Source organism: Diadema setosum, chromosome 1, assembly GCF_964275005.1.
Source record: "Diadema setosum chromosome 1, eeDiaSeto1, whole genome shotgun sequence".
In the NCBI taxonomy this organism is placed as follows: domain Eukaryota; kingdom Metazoa; phylum Echinodermata; class Echinoidea; order Diadematoida; family Diadematidae; genus Diadema; species Diadema setosum.
The window spans coordinates 22,188,680-22,208,803 of record NC_092685.1 but is presented as its reverse complement, the minus strand read 5'-3'; the positions used below and the strand labels follow the sequence as shown (position 1 = coordinate 22,208,803).

Here is a 20,124-nt window from a genome sequence, read left to right as displayed (position 1 = left end):
CGCTGGATTCGAAGCATGCATGCATCGCTGTGTCAATGTGTACGTGTCGTGTGTGTGTACACACTTTATATCAACACTGATAAAACGCTGACATTCGTGCTATTCGTGCATCCCCATATCTGTGCAATTTGTAGTAAGTTTGCATCAAGATGCCTTCAAAATTAGAAGACTATGAAATACTGTACTCAATTGGGAGTGGATCTTATGGGAAATGCCGGAAAGTTCGCCGCAAACTCGACGGCAAGGTAAGTGGAAAGCTTCATCACCGTGACTGCCACTGCTGCTGGCCACACAAGCCACAGAATCGCCCGCACGCTGCGGGGACCGAATGCGTGAAGAGTATGGCTCAGCTCGGCTCGGCCGCTCCGCTGGCGCTGGTGAAAAGCACGGCTTTATGTCGGGAGATAGACGTGATCGTGATATAGATAGATGGTTGTGAAAGATGTTGATGATTGATATTGGTCATTTATTCATCGAGAGTATAACTCCCTCAGTGCCAGCATTTCATCTGTGCTTTTTGTTTATGTTTGTTTTCTGTGCTATAATTTTATCACAAGCTTTAATCTAGCTAGCTGTAGCGTTAGACATCTACACTGTAGCTTTCATGTAGTAGTAGGCCTACTACTGTAGTTAAATTTACAATCATCGTACATAGAGTTCTGTGTACTTTTCAATCTGTAGACCAATAATGTAAGAAATGCAACTTACAAGGTCTAAATAGTAAATAGTAATAGATCTCTAACGTTAGACATCATACTATAATATGCATAATAGACTTTCTTTAAATCAACTTGAGTTGAATGTTTAATGTTTTATTTCAAGTGACCCTTTTTTCAGGTACCAACATACAATGTACTACAACAAGTTTACAGTGTCAGTTATGTTGTACAAGTAACTTTAACTCATTTCCAAACTCTGACAGATTCTTGTTTCCAAGGAAATTGACTATGGCTCCATGAGCGAGGCGGAGAAGCAGATGCTGGTATCTGAAGTGAACTTGCTCCGGGAACTGAAACATGAACGCATCGTCCGCTACTACGACAGAATTGTTGACCGATCCACCTCTACCATTTACATCATCATGGAATACTGTGAAGGCGGAGACTTGGGCAGCCTGATTTCAAAGTGCAAAAGAGATAGGTACATCAGAACAAGTGAACTAGTACTACAATTTTCATCAAGCTAGGTATCAAGATGTGTTTCTTTGGAATGCAACTTTCAGTTGAACCCACCTTTATTCCTTGCAAACAAGTACAGATATGTTATTGCTGTGTGCTGCTCAATTCACATCTGCAATACAGCTCCTTGCCTCACATAAGTGATGATTTGAACTTAGAAAAGGAAATAGATTAAATTCTTCAGGTAAGACTGTCAAGAGTTATTTTATTGTGTGTGTGAAAATGGTTTGTACAATCTGTAATGTGAAAATCATCAAGCAGTGCTTGATTTACATGTATATGACACGACACACGAAAACAATTGGAATCAATGCAGTATACATTGTATTCTGTATTTTGTTACCTTTCACCAAAATTGTTAGAAATTATCATTTGCTGATCTAAAACTTCTTTACTCATATATATATACGTGTATATCAATATATTTATTTTGTGACATGTGTCTACACAGGAAACTGTTGGAAGAGAGCTTCATTTGGAAGATTCTACAGCAGTTGACAGTCGCCCTGCAGGAGTGCCATCGGAGGGGCAAAGGTCGTGCCATCCTGCACCGCGACCTGAAGCCAGCCAACGTCTTTCTTGATGCCAATCATAATGTGAAGCTGGGCGACTTTGGACTTGCACGGGTGCTTCACCATGACAACAGCTTTGCCAAGACCTTTGTTGGGACACCATATTACATGTCACCGGTTAGTGTTCTTCCTAGAGCTAAAGGGTTTTACTGTGACTGCTGCAACTATGCATTAAATTCTCTTTAATTTTTGAATTTGCATTTTGATTCAAGGCTCATTTAATTTTCCAAATTTACAAAAGAAAACCTAGGAAGAATTCTTGCATGCACTTCTCTCCTTTCAAATATTGTTAATGCTGAATTTCTCCAATTTTAACTTCAAGAATGTCCAAACATAACCCTGTTAAATCAAGGGATGACAGTATACACATTGTCATATACAAGTCTACTTGAAAATGCAGCATACCTATATCAGTATATGGGAAACAAGCAATGCCAAATGAGTTGAGTGACTTTAATCTGAAGAGTACAAATTAGTAACTGTCACACTGTAACACCTTTTGAGAAATTATGATTCACGATAACAAGCAGGGCAGTAAGTTGTGTTGTGCTTAGGCCAACTGTCAGATGCTTGTTTGTGGGTTTCTTTTTATGGGGGGACTTGTTCTTCAAACATGCCTTGAAAATATGTGCATTTTGGGTTATCTGATTTATTTTGACCAACAAAGGACATGTAATGATTTACATTAGTTGAAAGGCAGAATTGTTTTAAGTTGTTTATTTAATGTTTGTATAATACATGTAGATGTAATGGTTCCTTCTCCTTTTTCCTATCTTCTATTCTTCAGGAGCAAATGCACAGACAGTCCTACAATGATAAATCTGACATTTGGTCTCTCGGATGTCTCATCTACGAGTTGAGCTCTCTTAGGTAATGTTGCTTTTCAACAAGTCAAGTATTGCATTGTTGCCTGTTAAAGCAAAAGAGAGCATCATCTTTGTTGGTAGATGATGCTGGTTCAACCAATAAATGCAACAAAATGTTATGTTTACGAGTGGCATTTGAGTTTGCTTCTTGATATAACTTTGACATGTTCAGCAGTAAGCAGTGGAATCATTGCTTTAATACCTTGGTTCTTTCACTTCTATTTAAAGAAAATATACGCTAGTAATGGGTCTAAGATTTAAAAGTGATACATGCTGTGAATAATCACATCATTTGGTTGGTGGCTAAAATGGATCGCTTTTAATGATAAAGTGAACTGCCTAGGTACACTGTAGACTTAGATATAAGGATGTTGTAGAAGTATGTAGAAGTAGTGAAAGATATTTCAGGATATATATGTTTTTCTCTGGTAGACACGCCCAGATAAATTGGGCTTAATATAGACACATCTGCCTTTTGAGCTGATTTTCTGTTGCAATGAATATGATTTTGTGCTTACAGGTGTTAAGATGTACATGATATGATGTAAAATATGGCAGATTTTGAGAATGTATTGTTTCATGCATAATGCTGTTTCTAGAATAGTCTTTCTTCAGTTGGTAGGAAGTTGCTTTGATTGTAATATACTCCTGTGCCAATCACTGCAATTATATGCTGTATGTCATAATTTTGTATGAAGTAAGATTTGTAATTCTATAAAAATTTATCAGTTTAATCTGTCAATTTACATTTCCAGTCCTCCATTCACTGCTGCCAATCAGGCAGCACTCGCTGTGAAGATCAAAGATGGCCGCTTCAGGAGACTACCTGCAGAGTTTTCAGATGAGCTAAATGACATAGTCAGCAGCATGCTAAGAGTGAAGGTACATACTGGCACCAAATTGCTACTTTAAATTTGTACACAGATCTGTTCGAGAAGGCTGATTTTAGCAGCACAGTACAGTTTGCACTTAATGTTGTGTTAACACAGGGTCAAAGTGTCATAATTAATTATTTGGATAACATATGAAGAGCACATTTACTTTGACATGCTATATTCTTGCTTGTTTCTATTTTTTTTCCTTCATTTTTTAGAGAATAGTACATCTTTTTAAATGTTTTCACCACATTTTGAAAGCAAATTTACATTTGATTCCATCTGAAATAAATCTACTGATTCATATGAAAAAACCATAAGCATATAGTAGTTATGACTGCCTAACTTAAATGAGATAAAACTTTAACTGCTTGAAAAAAAAAATAAATTAAAAAACAAAACAAAGATAGTGTTAAAGATAATAAAAAGTTTTGGTACCTCAAAAGTGTCCCTGAATTTCCTTGTCTGGGTTTGTGTTTCAGGTTAAAGTACGTTGTCTGTGAGAATTACTCGCCCCAAAGTGCTCTCATGTCTTAGTAATCATGCAATAATGGTTTCGTACCAGAGCCGTCGTGGTACCGCGGCGAAAATTATAGTACAATGCACAATGATTGTACGAAGCCACTGACTGCGACCAGCACTGTGCAGCCCCCTACGCATAGCTAACAGCGACCAGCAGCCCCATACGCATAGCGTAATGGGGCTTCACATTGTAGCATTCAGGATCATGACAGAATTAGTATCGTGGGTAACAGTCAATTTAAAATCCAAAAATTTCTTCAATTTGAAGACTTACCAACTAAGTTGAAGTATTGAAAACAGGCTTCGGACAACGTTTGGTTCTGCCAATAGTCCCTTTCTGTTCGAATTGATGACTGAATGTGACTCGGTCGAGAGGACCTTGGGAGAGCTACATACACTGAATACTACGGCCAGCGCATGCGCATACAAACATCTTATCCGTTCATGGATTTGAAATCTGTGTGCATGCATGTGATGTGTTCTCATGCACTGGCTGTAGTATTCAGTGTACGTAGTTCTCCCAAGGTCCTCTGGACCGAGTCACATTCAGTCATCAATTGGAACAGAAAGGGACTATTGGCAGAACCAAACGTTGCCCTAAGCCTGTTTTCAATACTTCACCTTAATTGGTAAGTCTTCAAATTGAAGAAATTTTTGGGATTTTAACTTGACATGGACATGTACCCGCGATACTAAATCTGTCATGATCCTGAATGCTACAATGCGAAGCCCGATTACGCTATGCGTATGGGGCTGCTGGTCGCAGTTAATTGCATGATTACTAAGACAAGAGAGCACTTTGGGGCGAGTAAGTCTCACAGTGTTAGTTATATGAAAGGTACTTTAACCTGAAACACAAACTAAGACAAGGAAATTCAGGGAAACTTTTGAGGTACCAAAACTTTTTATTATCTTTAAGACCATTTGAGAATTATATCATCAGTATTTTCATTGCCAGTTTTACTGAAATCACAGAAAACCTGTGATCTATGATTGCTGTTTTCTCTTTAACAGCCCACTCTACGGCCATCAATAGATGAGCTGCTAGCACATCCAAGACTCGCACCCCGTGCCGCTTCTCCAACTGTCGCCACGGAAACGCCAACTAATCCAGAGCAGGATGCCCTACGGAGGAGAGAGGAGAGTCTCCGCAGACAGGAGGAGGCCCTACGGGTCAGAGAGCGGAAAATGGACGAACGGGAAAGGAAACTGAACGAGAGGGAGCGCGACTTGGACCTGCGAGAAAGGGGCGTGTCTGTCAAGGAGCGTCTAGCCAATGAAAAGCTTTCAAGGTATCTTACACAGTGAACATTAATGAGTGCCTTCTCATCTCATATGCTTTGTCTGTATTTGGAACTGACTCAAGGCAATGATCATTCATGGATCCTCTGTGATTGGCATTGTAGAATTTGGAAAAGTTGCAAAGAATTTAGGTAGGGACGGGACTTCCTTAATCCTTCTTTCTTAACATTTGAAGTCAGGTTCGAAGATGAATACCCCATACCTGATCACAGTGAGAGACTAGAAATGAGAAAGACAATGCGTGCAGTAGTAAAGCCTGAAATATTTGCCAATGTAGCTGGCATATTACCATTGCTAATAGTCTGTTATGATGCCAAGAATATTTGCTTGCAGTGTTGTGAAGATTAAAGTGAAAGGGACCACAGCAATGAGAGTTTCGGAACTCACTTCTGAATACTTAGATAGCTTGCAAGAAGTTTACTCCAGCTTAATGGAGATGAAATGTTGTCTTTGAATAAACTGGGAACCTTGGTGATTGCTTTTACCAGTCTGGGTAACAAACATGAGAATGCTTTTCAGATTTTCAGCACAGCAGGTGGATGCCTATCTCTTTCTCTGGAAACAGGATGTGGTCATTCACCCTTTGAAAGTAAATGCTTACCAGTCAACAGTGTGAATGCACACAGGGTTCATTGAAGCTTCCTGTGGCATTCATTGTGTCCTGTGAGGTCTGCAACAAGCAAGTCCTGGTTTTTTACAGAACAATATAGGCAGGGGAAAAAGGAGGAGTTGTAGTGAGGATTAAAGGCTGCCTCCAAGAACAAAAGTCCAGGGTTCACTGATCGAAGGAAGTTCATTGGCCATGTCTACAAAGAGGATGAAACAATTAGCTTTGTCAGCCATAGAAGCACCATTGCCTTGTGGTGGATGGTGAAAGCAGCCACTAGAGGAGACCAAAACTGTTTTACAATACCATTCACTTCTCAAGCTAAACCATTTCAGGGAACCCAAGCTCTGTGTATCAGTAACTAAGGTTGAAGATTCTTGGTGACATTCACTACTTATACTAATACAATAAGCTAGTTCGGAGTTAGCTCATGGGCGCATTGGTATGAATGACCTTTCTCTTTTCTCAGTCAGTTAGGGGCACTTAACTTGTTTTAGAGCGACATAATGCATAAGCTTTACATAACAATTTATGGGATTCACAATCCTGTTCAAACAAAGAATAGAGTTGTGTAGACCAGATGAGCAGAGCGATCCGTCAATTTACACTTGGGAAAGCATCCATTTCATTATTTTGCATTGAATGTATTGACAATCTCTTTCTATTGATATTGCCAAATACCACTTTTGCTGTCAGGTGGATGTGCTGGCAAGCAGCATTTATAAGTATCTCATGAATAATCATTACATTACAGATGCTTATCCCAGTGAATTTAAAAACCATTATGCCTGTTGGTCCGAATGACCTTGTTTCTGCTCATGCGCAAAGTGGAACTACGAACTGGCTTATACTTGTATTTCAATTCTTATTGGATGCATTTAGTCTGATTTTCTGCCTGCAGAAAGACAGTACAGCATACAACTTACATGATGCCATTGTACTCTACCTCTGCATACATGTATGTATACTAATGCCTTGTGTTTATCTACTCCTTCTGACTGTGTAGGGCTGAGGAGCTATTGCAGTGCAGGAATCCAAAGCCCAGCCGAGTGACTGAGCTGCGCAGCCAAAAAGGTAGGATCTCGCCTAGTCTCGAACAGCAAAATGAGTTTCCGTTTGTGTGTGCAAGGTACATAATGAATGTGCCTGGTAGGCAACCCTGCCTCCCATATTGATTGCCAAAGCCCTCCTCCATTAACCTCCATGAATTATGGGGGTCTGAAGAGACCAGCTAGTGCAAGATGGAGTATTCACTGTCCCTCCATGGAGCTACCAATAGCTCCATGTCCCCACCGTTGGGTCAGTGTGTCATCATAGCATGTGTACCCAAAGAATGTTGTGGTGTCAAGCTCACAGCAATATCGGTTCTGCAGTGATTATGGACTTGAACCAGAAGATCTGCATGTAATGCTTCTGTGACAGTTCTCAACGACTGGACAGCATTGACTCCAGCATGAGGTTTACTTGTTGATGTCATGGGTGCTGCTTAAAGTTTTGTATGCTGTACGTGTGTTTTGCAAGGGCAATGTGTGTGTAAGAGAAACAAAGAAAATACAGTTGTATTGATATTGCGGAATTGTACTTTCATATTTGCTGTAGCACTGTGTTTGTGATTCTTAAGTTTTTATTCATTAAAGTGACGGACTTCTAGTATTTTTGAGTTACTCACCCAATTTTTCGAAGCAAACAAAGGCATCTTGGCCATTTATTATCATTTACAAAATTAACACAATTTATAGCAAGAACAGACCTTCACGAAATAGGAAGGTCCCAAGGCACAAAGATTTTGTTTTTCTTCATTGACTGATTAGGAAGGGACATTGTAAAGATTGAAATTGATTATTTCTGGTAGTCAGTTGATAATGTTTTATGTAATTGAGCCTTCAGGTATCATGGATGTGTGTGTGGGAGAGAGAAATATGTTTAATATCTTAGACAATCAATTTATTGAACAGTATAGTGCAATGACACCTGCTACAATGGTTCGGTCTATTCAACAGTAAAGGAAATGAGACAAAACAGGAAATAATGTGCTTTTAATTTGGATATTCACCAGTGTTTGCATATAAGTGTTAGAGAAAGGGTTACGGTAGTGTGAAACCGTGTGGAAGACCTCATCAGCTCCGTTTTCATGAGGTCCTTCAATACTTTTTGACTGTGATGAGGTGGCAAGTGTTTCTTTTCATGTACAAGGCATAAGATCAGCTGAAAGGAAGCCTTCTCGAATTAAAACAGATTCATATATCTTTTCCTCTCTCTTTTTTTTTGGGGGGGGGGGGGGAGGGGGAGTGCCATCTGTGGTTGGATAGGACTGAAAGTACATGTACTGTACGGATGGATGGATGGATTGATGGACTCATAGTCATGTGGGTCATTGAATGAATGACTGGGTGCATATTTTATTATTACAGGGTTTTACCAGATACACCATGACTTGGTGCTAGTAATTCACTGGTTTGCAATCATGTTGTACCGGTATTGTTTACATTACCATTGCTTGATGTGAACATTGATATGGATGTATGGAGATCAAGAAATGAGAGCATGATTATACATGTAGTCGGAAATGCTTCTTTATTTTCCTCATTCTTTGTGAGAATACACATATTTGACATCCAAAAAAATCTGATTGCCAAAGAAACTCCACCCATGTATGGTGCAATATGTAGTAGTAATCCTGCACATCACACGCAACTCCAGTTTGAAGTAAAGTGTATGTAGCAGCATTTTGAATGTTAGGGAAAGAATTATTAAACTGAAATGTGCCTCAATGTGTTGTTATATTCGTGTGTAATTTGTAAAAAAAAAAAAAAAAAGTGATATCGTATACAGTATTTTGTTCAGTGTCTATTTTCTTTCTTCTTTTTTTTTTGGCAAAAGCATGTACACATAGCATCAGCATTGCACCAAGTGAATATTGCTAATTTGTACTTCAAATGGATTAAAAGAGAAAGTGGAAGAAATTATGTGTTTGCCTGTAATGCACTCTTGTGGGTGTGTGGATCCTTGTCAGTAATCAGCTTACTGAAATGCCGGCAATTAAATTACAAAGTACAAGTGCACTCCTGTTATAACGAACACGGTTATTATGAAATTCTGGTTACAACGAAGTAAAAATTAAGGCCGCAGCATTATCCATTATTTTAATTGTTTATTTGTCTGGTTATAACGAAATTTCTATATAACAAAAGAAAACTGCCAGGTCTGAGGACTTTGTTATAACGCAAGTCTACTGTACCAAAATGTTGACAGGATTATGTAAGGAGAGTCAAAGAAGCAGGGAATATTGTGAATTATTCTGTGAGTGATGTTGTGAATGTCAACATTAGGCGTTTTCACATCAGCCCGACGTTTCGAAATAGCGCGCTATTTTCTGACTTGGGAAATTAACCCAATCACGAAATAGCGCGCTATTTGATAATGTGAACACAAATTAGCGCGCTAATTGCATCGCTCTGATAGAGAAAATTTCTCGTGTCCAACTTGGGAAATTTCTGAAATAGCGGGATAGTAGCGCGCTATGTGATGTGAAAACGACTCGAGAAATTAGCGCGATGCATCCCATCATGCCTAGCGTGTGTGACCCGATCGATCGAGGCAAACTGCACACAAATCATGAGGAATTTTTGAGAGGGCACACACATTACTGATGCTGTTTGCACACACTCGGCTGTCAAATTAGCTCGAAAAAAAATGCGGCCTAATTCTCTTCGGGCTGATGTGAAAAAGAAATGAAATAGCGCTCTAATTCACAATCGCAGCAAATATCTCGAGGTTGGATTTTTATCGGGCTGATGTGAGAACGCCTACTGAGTGCCAATTCTTTACCCAGTGTACTTCATGTTTTATTCATTACTGAGTGATGCATGACCGTGACGCGCAAAGTATGGTACATCAAACACAACATGCATTTCAAACCATTTACATTGCACACAGTACTTGTACACACACACATATCAAAATATGTAGCAATGCGATTGGTTGATAAGTACATACACATGTATAACAAACCACAGATTGTAAGTCGGGTTACATCAGCACAGCCCACACAATTTCTATTGAAGAAAGTTTGGTGTGTGTGTTGTTGTTTTTTTCCAAAAAAAAAAAAGAGAAACGGAAAAAAAAGCGCAGATTCTGCATAAAGTGCATGATTAGCACTTACCCAACAATTATACTTTTTATCAATATTTTTTTTCTGTAGACTTGAATCGGTACACATGTACTCTACTGCAACTTGAAACTATACTGTACTTTGTGCCTTTTTTTCTGCATTTTATGTTTGTGTGTGTGTGTGTGTACATGAACGTGTGTGTGTGTGTGTGTGTGTGTGTGTGTCTGGCAACTCAAATTGGCATTTGTTCATAAATTCATAACAGCTATCCAAAGCATATCATACAACTGTACATGTACATGTACAGTAATTGCATACATACTTTGTACATGTACATAGATACAGTGGACTCTGTTTTTAGGAACACTGTACAAAACATGTACAAGTACTTATAAGGCAATTTCAGTTGTACATGTACAATGTATAAGAAAGTGTCTGGTCATTCTCATGGTTCAAAATGTTTTTATTTCATTACTTTTCAAGATTTGATTCACCATAAAAAGAAATGTGGTTTGACAAAGTGATTTTAATTGTCCCAAACAGATGGTTATTATTACAGTTCACTGTACTTCCCTTGTGTAATCCCAAAACTTTTGTTACAGAACTATCTTAAGGCGATTGAGACCTGCATGTGATTGTCAATACACTGTACAGTATAAACAAAGAGAAATCATCCCACGTAAAGTTCAGTGGGTGTTCTGCGCGGCAAGATGACAATTGTACCTTAATCTGTTTCCTTTTGCCTGTCTCCCATTTGTGTGTGTGTGTAGATTTCGTCGACGACATTCATCCATCCAACCTGAAAGCCAAGAAGAAGGTCCACTTTGTGACTGGAAAGGAAAACCAGCCCCCATCCAACAACCGGGATGAGGTCGTCGTCACCACCTCCGCCAACACCAGGGTGACGGAGCTGAAGGAGCGCCTCAATCAGGCAAAGCTGAGGAGCATCGCCCTCCGCAACGCAGAGATGGCATCAAAACTCAAGAGCAAACAACTCCTCTCCATGATGCGGTGAGGGTACATCCACATTGTTGATGCCCTCTGGAAAGAACAGCCTGAGCCAGCTGCAATGTACATTATGTCCCCCCAAAAATTACAAGATTTCTGCATTGATAACATTTAATATGATTAAATTGCCTGAATGCTCTTTCAGGGTCTAAAAATATAACATCTTTCCTATATTTTGCAGAAAACCCCATTCAATTTGGTTAAGTGGTCACAGAGAAATGTGGATTGTTGGAAATCATGTCATGGGTATGTTTCTTCCACGTTATGCACTTGGATGCTCTTGGAACTGCATATTAATGTCCTAACACAATGGACAAAACTTGAAGGGAAGGGATTCCTCACATGCTTTACAAAAACCCTCATTTCTCTTTGACCACTGAAGCAAATCGGATGTCGGTAATAAGTTATATTTTCATACCCTGAAATTGTATTTGGATTGATTCACTATTTTTAAGGTTATTGTTGCGGAGGGTACCGTTGTAATTTTTTTTGGGACATATGGTACAGTACAAACTGTTACTTGATTTGAAGAGCAGCTGGAGAATGCCGTCGACATGGCAACTCATCTTCCAAAGTTATGATATGGTGTGATAACTGATTGGTGCAAAAGCTTGCAGTAATAAGTTCCTGGCCAAATTAGCAACAAGAAACGAGGGTAACAGTACACAAATGTACATGTATTGTGAACATCCCCCCCCCCCAAAAAAAAAACAAACAAACAAACAAAACAAACAAACAACAACAAAACAAATAATAATAATAATAATAATAATAATAATTATTATTATTATTATTATTATTATTATTATTATTATTATTATTATTATTATTATTATTATTATTATTATTATTATTATTATTATTATTATTATTATTATTATTATTATTATTGGTTTGACAATTTGTGTTTGACATTCTGTGGGGCAGTAGCTGCCTTTTGGCAATTGGGTGCTATTATCTGTAATATTATTTATGATCTTTAAACATCCATAAAATGGTGGGTTGAGGGGTATTTTTTCCTCAACTTTTTTAACCTTCCTTCAGAACAGGAAGCTTTAGTACTGATCAATGAAATAATTGTTGCCATTGTTGTAGTGCAATGACATGGCTTATAGGATTAACATGTGTTTTCTTATGTTAATAATGGCAGAAAATTCTTACCATTAGATTGTCAAAATAAGCTATGTATCATGTTTATGTTGCTAATTTTAACATGAATTATGCAAATGTGCAATGGATTAACTTCCATATATGCCAAACCTAATTATGCGAACATGCATCAAAGAGGTGTCTTTTATTGTACAACTGTATATACCTAATATGTACATACATGACCAACAAACCAATTCAAACTATTACCTTATGATACAATAAGGTTCATTTTGACATATAAATTATGATGCAGTATTAGTGGATTGCAGTGAGATGGAACATGATTGACTAGATGGTTACCAGTACCTTGTTATACGTCAATCTATCAGATTTCTTACTACTGTATGTATTTATATTCTCACTATACAAAAGCAAAGTAACAAAGAGTTAGGGCCAGCGAAATTGCCTGGTTACCAGTGTAAATTGTATGTCCGACCTCTTTATAACAAGGTTCCACTGTATATGTACTGTACATCTAGTTCAGTGTGTGATGTCTTACATTGACTTTTTTTTTTCACCAGCTATAGAGTGGTCTATGATACCACTGCAGGTACAGATTTTAAGTTTCAAAACAAAGAGGCAGGAAACAAGAAGAATTCATTTGAATTTTGTTTTGTCTACTGAAATACAACTGTACAAAATAGAAATTACGTACAGTGTAATCCTACTAAAATTGAAAGAAGTTACATGTGCTGTACAACAACAAAATGGTACAGTGTAAAGGTTTTGCAAGAATGGTTTCCAATCAAGCTTTGCATGTGGCAGAACCTGCACCAAAGTTAATCTATATGGGCATTCTACTCCTCTTTTGGAACTTTGTTTTTGTTTCCTAAACTAGACATGCACTTAAGTCATGCAAGTCTTGTGCAGCTTCATCTGGCCAGAAGCATGTACCGGTACATACTGCATGCATATCATTGAAGAGAAGTTATGCATATACAGTGTACGTGTACATAATATTGGACATTGTGTGAATTTTAGTCTGTACAGTCTCAGCACATGTTCTAGATGCAAATATAATGTAATTAAACTTTTTAGAGGCAGAACGACTTGTTTCCACTGCAACTTGACTTGACTTGAGTGGTGTGGTGCCAACAGGTGTGTTAATAATGGAAACTGTCCATATGCATCAGTCAAAACTAATGTGTGAAAGCAAAATATTGTGTACAGCCAAGCTCAAGTTAATACAGTTTCAAGTCTACAATTTTCTCACTTTTTTGTCTTACCTATGAGGAGAGATAAAAACCAACTTACGATTACATCAGAGCATATGTCATGCAAGTCAGTACATTACTCTCAGTACAAATGGATTCAGAGTGTGACTGCCTATCAACAAGAACATGGACAATTACACACATCATGTTGAAAAGTAGCCGTAGAATACACAGAAACGCAACCTCTACAAAGTAAAATGGCGCCTCCATAAGATAAGTACATGTACATCAAGTAGTTCTCTGCGTCGTGAATTGAATGGACGCAAAAATGGCCCAAAACACGTAGTGGAAACATGCGACAATGCGAACTATTGATTTTGATAAGCAATTTTGCGTATGCTCAAAACTTTTCCTCTGAACGTCCGCCTCACAAAAATCTAAAGTTCTCTCTGTACAATGTACTCAGAGCAATATGTAATAAAAGTGTGTCGTATACATCAAGTCATATCATGCAGAAGTTGACTTCATATACAAAATGTAGGTGTAATTTTGATAACATGCACATCATGCAGCTTTATGTGGGGTCAATGCTTTAATGATAGTCACGATTGTATGTGAAAGTGTGCTGTGAGAATGTAGAATGCCAGAGTTCCAAGAAAGTGTGCTGTGAGAATGTAGAATGCCAGAGTTCCAATACCTTTTCCAATACAATTTCAGTCATACATCTGTAAAAAAAAAAAAAAAAAAAATTAAAGTGTTTTTTTGTGTGTGTGTGTGTGTGTGTTTTTTTTTTTGCTAATAGATCCATTTTCAACTACAGTACAAACACATACACATGTATCAACAAAGTATTTGAACATATATACATCATGTAACACACATACAATTTGTACTCAATACACATTTCTGCACAAAACTGATTATAGTCATTCACTTCCTTTATTCATAAAACATACAAAGCTGACATCTCTCTGAGGAACCCTTCTTTGATAAAGGTCATCCTTTGTTCATAAATGCACTGTGCTTTCATCTTGTGAAGGTTCACCTCAACCCGACATGTACAGTACGTTTGGGAGAAAAAGAAGATTTCATCATTGACATCCTCTTACCTGACAAGAAAGCTGTTAATCATTAGATTAGGTTGGTAGAACTTCTGTGCAGGAAGAGATGTTGGATAGGTTGGACAAAATTAGAAAAATATGGTGAACAGCCCTCTTTATGATGCAATTCAAAATGCAGTATGGTGATGTGACTACCATAATGATTGCTACTTAAGGCTTTTCCTTGCTGGTGCAATTAAAAATGCAGTATGGTAATGTGACTACTGAAATGATTGCTAACACAGGTTTCCCCTTGCTGGTACAGGTTAAGGTCAGGGCAGTTACTGGTCTCATATCTAGTATCAAATGCTAATGTTTCTACTGTCTGCAAACCAAGTGTACAACATCAGTACTCATCATCAAAGGATTATTGCCTATTGGCTGATTTTTTTTTATTTTTATTTTTTTAATTCAAGCCCCATTCAATCTTGGATGAAGGGTGACACTCGGCATTTTGTAACCATCCCCAACCCCCATGGTATGGTGGAGACTGGGCTTTGAACCCATAATCACATGGTATAAGGCCAGGCACTCCCAACACATAGCCATAACATCTCTCTCATCACAAGAACATTTGAAAGTGTATTCTTGTATACAGTGATTGACTATAATCTTGACATGTTGTAGTTCATAATGCACGCTGATGACGGGTCTTGTTCACAGATGACAATCAATTGAGAGTCTCAGGTTGTATGTTTCTGAAGGATGGGGATCGTGGCTCCACCCTGGCAGAAAAGTTCAGTTCGTGTGTCCACTCTAATTTCTGTACATCGAAAATAAAAAGTAATAGTAGGAGCAGAATATATCAAGGAAAGCAGGACCATGGGCAGGAAGCCAGCTTGATGTCTTGAGACCACTCGTTCCCTCCCCTCATCCAGCCGATCATCAGAGGCATCATGATTTGATCCGCGACGTCCATGGGTCCTCTCCTTCCTTCAGCTCTCTCTGGTACAGTTGCGTCCTGTTCTTCCAGCCAGAATATCGCACGTTCTGCTGCTTGTCCAGGTAGATGCCTACCAGGGCAAAGGTTGGTGTGATGGCAGCCCACCAGTACTTTCTCAGTAATTCCATCACCATTGTGACGGGATTGAGGTCTATGAGGACATGAAGAAAATTGAAAACTTGAAAACACAAAGAAACAAAAATGAACACATGTACTAGCTCCAGGTATTGCACAGCATTGCATTTCATGCAAGCACTATCACATTTGAAACAACTTGAAGTAGACTAGTCGATCACCTAATTTTTTCAATCGATAATCATGCTATTGATGTCTTTTTCCAAATACGTCTTGAACAATAGTGATATGCAATGTGTGCACATAATCAGCTAACTGACAGACATAGAATCTCAATACATATTATTCATAAAAACACACGCGTCTAGCTAGAACATGCACACATCGGTATCAGCGCTTACGGAGCAGAACTTCAATGCTCAGAGCACAAGTGCCAAATTGTTAAATAGAGATATGATCTGATGTATCAAAATATTACATACTTTCAGGGGCTATCACAGGTGAATTACATGTATAGCTATTTTTGTTTGTGTGTATTCTAGCTGTACATAAACTTAATTTTTAAACTTTAAACCTACAATTTTGTCCTTTGAAGACTTAGAAATACATGTACAGAGATGCCAAGGTCAGAGGGAATGAAAATAACAGAAAAGGGAGGGGGATGTCCATCTCCCATGGTAATTTAAGCTTTAGCATATTCAAAAGGATGGTATAGTTTTGGTTGAGATGATGAATCAGGTTTGTACATTTTGCAAGATAATTAGAAACCACATACAGTGGACTCCCGTTATAATGAAGTCCTCGGGACCAGCAGTTTTCTTTTGTTATATCGAAATTTCGTTACAACCGTACGAGTAAACAATAAAAAAAACATTGGGCTGATAATTTCATGACCTGGATTTTCATTTTGTTGTAACCGGAATTTCGTTATAATCCTGTTTATTATAATGGGAGTGCACTGAATAAAGAGCATACAATTCTAAGAGGAATTCAAAGTTTATTTGATGAAAATCAGTCTTGAAATAGCTAAGATATCAAAAAAAGAAACAAAAAAACAAACAAAGTAAAACAAAGTGGTCTTAATAAAAGGTGGGTCCCATCCTTCATTAGGAACTCTTTGTTTCTGGATATCTCGGCCATTTCAAAACTGATTTTCATCAAATACATTTTGAATTTCTCTTAGAATCATATGCTCTTTAATATTTCATAAAAACAGGATGTCTAATATCTCACAAAAAGTTAAAACGTGAATCCCCCATCCCAACCAAAACTATACCATAATGCAATCTGCTGCGTGCATACTATTAAAATAAATAAATAAATAAAAAAATAAAAACTTTTTGACCTACTTTCATAATTTCTCCAAAAATGTGCCTTTTTTGGTGGTGTAACTGTAACTGTTTTCATAGGCAAGGATTATATTGATATTTAGCCGGGATCAATTCCATACCAGAGCAAAATAAATCTAACTCTTTTCTGCATTATTTGAATAACCTGCTCTAAAAAATTAGCAGTAATGGCAATCTTTCAAATAAAAGGTAAAATTCTATGTCTCTCATGCCTTTCCAGTGATGTTTTTAAAACCCAAATATATATTTGGATTGAGTAAAAGTAGCATTATTAGCAGAATATGTCATTTGAAGATTGAGGAAAATCGGACAGTGGATTCAAAAGTTATGAATTTTTGAAGTTTCAGTGAAGTCACTGCTGGATAAGGAGACTACTACAGTTCATGACGTCATTGTCGACAACAACATTAAGAAAATAACACCTTGGTATAACCAATGCCGATGATCACTATGAGTGTAACTTAACCTCCTTTCTTGGCGGAGGTAATAACATGTCATAGATTTGTAACAGTACATGTAACACTAGAGCATCTACTTGTACTATAAACACTGTGCTCAGTGTAGCCACTCCACAAATGGTCAATAGAAATAGAATGGGGGGGGGGATGTTTTGTTTGTTTGTTTGTTTTTACTTACAGTTAGAGGTATCTACATGTTCATCTCTAGCCTATATTATTTTCACATTATTGAATTTAGAGTGGGGACTCACTATTGCCTTTTCATGATTCTGGAGAATCTGAATAAGTCACATCTTAACCAGCTCCAGGGCAGGGAGGTGGATAAATTTAGTGATACTCGTACTGTAGTGTGTTCCCACTAGCCCGACCAGACGCCGTGCAAAGCTAGCACGGCATCTCCGTGCAAAGGTAGCACGGTATCCCCATGTGCGACACTTGTGTACAGTGACAGGGCTGTGTATAGAACGTCTAGTTAGTTCCGACTAGATCTATAACTGTTAGAGTCTAGGTAGACTATCAATACTACCTGTTTGATTTGTCAGTGGACCCCACTTAAACTGTAGTATGAGAACTACTAGCACCAAGTGCCATTATGCACGACAAGTCAATATCAAGGCATTATATCGTGAAATAGGTCCCCACTCCATTCATCGCCATCCATTTCGTCATAGCCGGTGACTGCTTTTATCCTCCATAGACTATATAGACTTTGCACAATGTACTCCACAAAGTGAAGACGCACACGCAGAATAAGAGATGGGGACTGCCATCATGATTTAGCCGATATCCAATGAAAAACATGGTAGCTTGTCTATAGAGTTCTGAGTTCTAACAGAGTTACCATAGGCCCTACATGTACATGTATGATTGAGGGTACCATCTATCACCACCCTACAGGATCTGCAGCTCGTTTATTCCAAAAGTACAAATCAAATTTGCCTAATTTTTTCCTCAAATATGCCGTAATACTACAGTTTCTAATCTTGTGACCATCCTGTTGTGAAATAATGCAATTTTAGTGCATGCGATGCATTTTCTTCACACAGCTTAAAGGGATGGTACTACAGTATTGGTACAGATGAGAATTGGGCTTTTAACTTTTTGCGAGATACCAAGTAAACACTTAAAGGGGAAGGCTAGTAACTGATCAGTGGGAATCAGTGGAAATGCTGGGAGATGATTGTTCCAATTATTCATTCAAGAGTTCACTGTATGTCTATTTTTGTGTGAAAATGATTTGCTTCAGAATGGTCTCATATTCAAGTAATGTGCAGTTTAATGCTTCCAGGTTAGCGTCCCTGGTCAGTGACGGAGCATTAATCTGCACATTACTTGAATATGAGACTGTTCTGAAGCAAATCATTTTCACACAACAATAGATATACAGTGAACTCTTGAATGAATCCCATAAGGATTGGAACAATCATCTCCCAGCATTTCCACTGATTCCCACTGATCAGTTACTAGCCTTCCCCTTTAAGATGATAGTACAGAGCATACCATTTTAAGAGGAATTCAAAGTTTATTTGATGAAAATCGGGTTTGGAATGACTGACACATCCAAAAACAAAGTAAAACAAAGCGATCATAATAAAGTGTGGGTCCCACACTTTATTAGAATCGCTCTTTTTTGGATATCTCAGCCATTTCAAAACCAATTTTCATCAAATAAATGTTGAATTCCTCACAGAATTACATGCTCTTTCATATTTCATCAGAGGTTTCTCGTCATCTCATCAAAAAATGTTAGAAACTGAAATTAGGTCTCAACCAAAACTACACGATCCCTTTACAGTGCTTTAACAAAAGGGTACCAGGTACCCAACGATCAGCACTCCCTCCCTCCATAGGTAATTTTATACATGTGAATTTCACAGTCATACGTAGTTAACGTTACTGAGCGGATGAGTACCGTAATTAAACATGTTTAACAAGTTTGTTTGGTCTGTTTACGAGTTTGATTTTTATCTCTTCGTTTTTGTTTTCATATAGAAGCTAGTTAATCACGGCAATTAATCCCACGCGTATCTTTTCCGTCTTTTCGTTCTATACGCAAACAGCCATTTACAAGGTGCCGATGTCAAGGTACCCTGCCGATAGGTGGTACCCTTGGCCTTACCATACTTACACTAAGTGGCCCTTACATATATTTTCTAGATCTATACAGTGGCCCTTTACTGCTTTAGCTTTACATACTACGGATTAGTGGCCCTTTTTTATACAAGTGAGTAGACTACGATTACGACTACGAGAGTCGTTCACCTGCACTGTCATCACTGTACCTACGACTCAATGCATACGTACGTAGCCTCGTAGGTCTGTGACTGTGTCGTGTTGTAAATTTTATGCTCTGTTGGTGTGGACATTTTGACTGACTACCTCACAACTACAAACAAAATTTGAACCATTGTAGGATAAGAATGCATTCGGTCCATTGTTGAGAAAACCAACAAATAAGCAGCTTACCAAGTCTTCGATTTGAGCCTGAAAATTCGTCACATTTACAGCGAGCTTCTCTAGCTTTTCAGAATGAACCGGCCGCCTGCGCTGTATTGGTTTGCTGCTAGCTGCCAGCCAAATTTGCTGTACCGCCCTCAACGGCTGTCAAAGAATGTGTGTTGCACTGCACTCACTGTGATCTCCCTCCACTGCAGGTCAGTCCATCTACATGTACGTGCAGGCCGGAGACCGATGGTGAAACCGACTCTGCATGATGCTCCTGCCTGCGACAGTTGTTCCAATCTTGTTTTCTCCATCACAGGGACTTAGGGTTGGGGTTAGGATTAGGGTTTTGATAGGGTTTTAGTAGGTTTAGTTTGATGTAAGGATCAGGATTAGGGTTAGAGTTATGT

At 38.3% G+C, this 20,124-nt stretch overlaps 1 protein-coding gene and 1 long non-coding RNA gene across 2 annotated transcripts; one reads left to right on the top strand and one right to left on the bottom strand.

The window, feature by feature from the left end:
• The first annotated feature begins 77 nt into the window (after positions 1-77).
• LOC140228353 (serine/threonine-protein kinase Nek2-like) lies at positions 78-11,769 on the top strand. Its single transcript, XM_072308584.1, has 8 exons — positions 78-245; positions 923-1,140; positions 1,630-1,867; positions 2,538-2,620; positions 3,372-3,498; positions 5,028-5,305; positions 6,929-6,996; positions 10,804-11,769. The coding sequence occupies exons 1-8, from the start codon at positions 150-152 to the stop codon at positions 11,046-11,048; spliced, it is 1,353 nt and encodes a 450-aa protein (XP_072164685.1). The 5' UTR covers positions 78-149; the 3' UTR covers positions 11,049-11,769.
• A 2,498-nt stretch (positions 11,770-14,267) lies between these two features.
• On the bottom strand, positions 14,268-19,876 carry LOC140234943 (uncharacterized). Its single transcript, XR_011901661.1, has 2 exons — positions 19,739-19,876; positions 14,268-15,541 (listed from the first exon to the last, which is right to left on the bottom strand). It is a non-coding gene; the product is annotated as an uncharacterized lncRNA (long non-coding RNA).
• Positions 19,877-20,124: the final 248 nt, after the last annotated feature.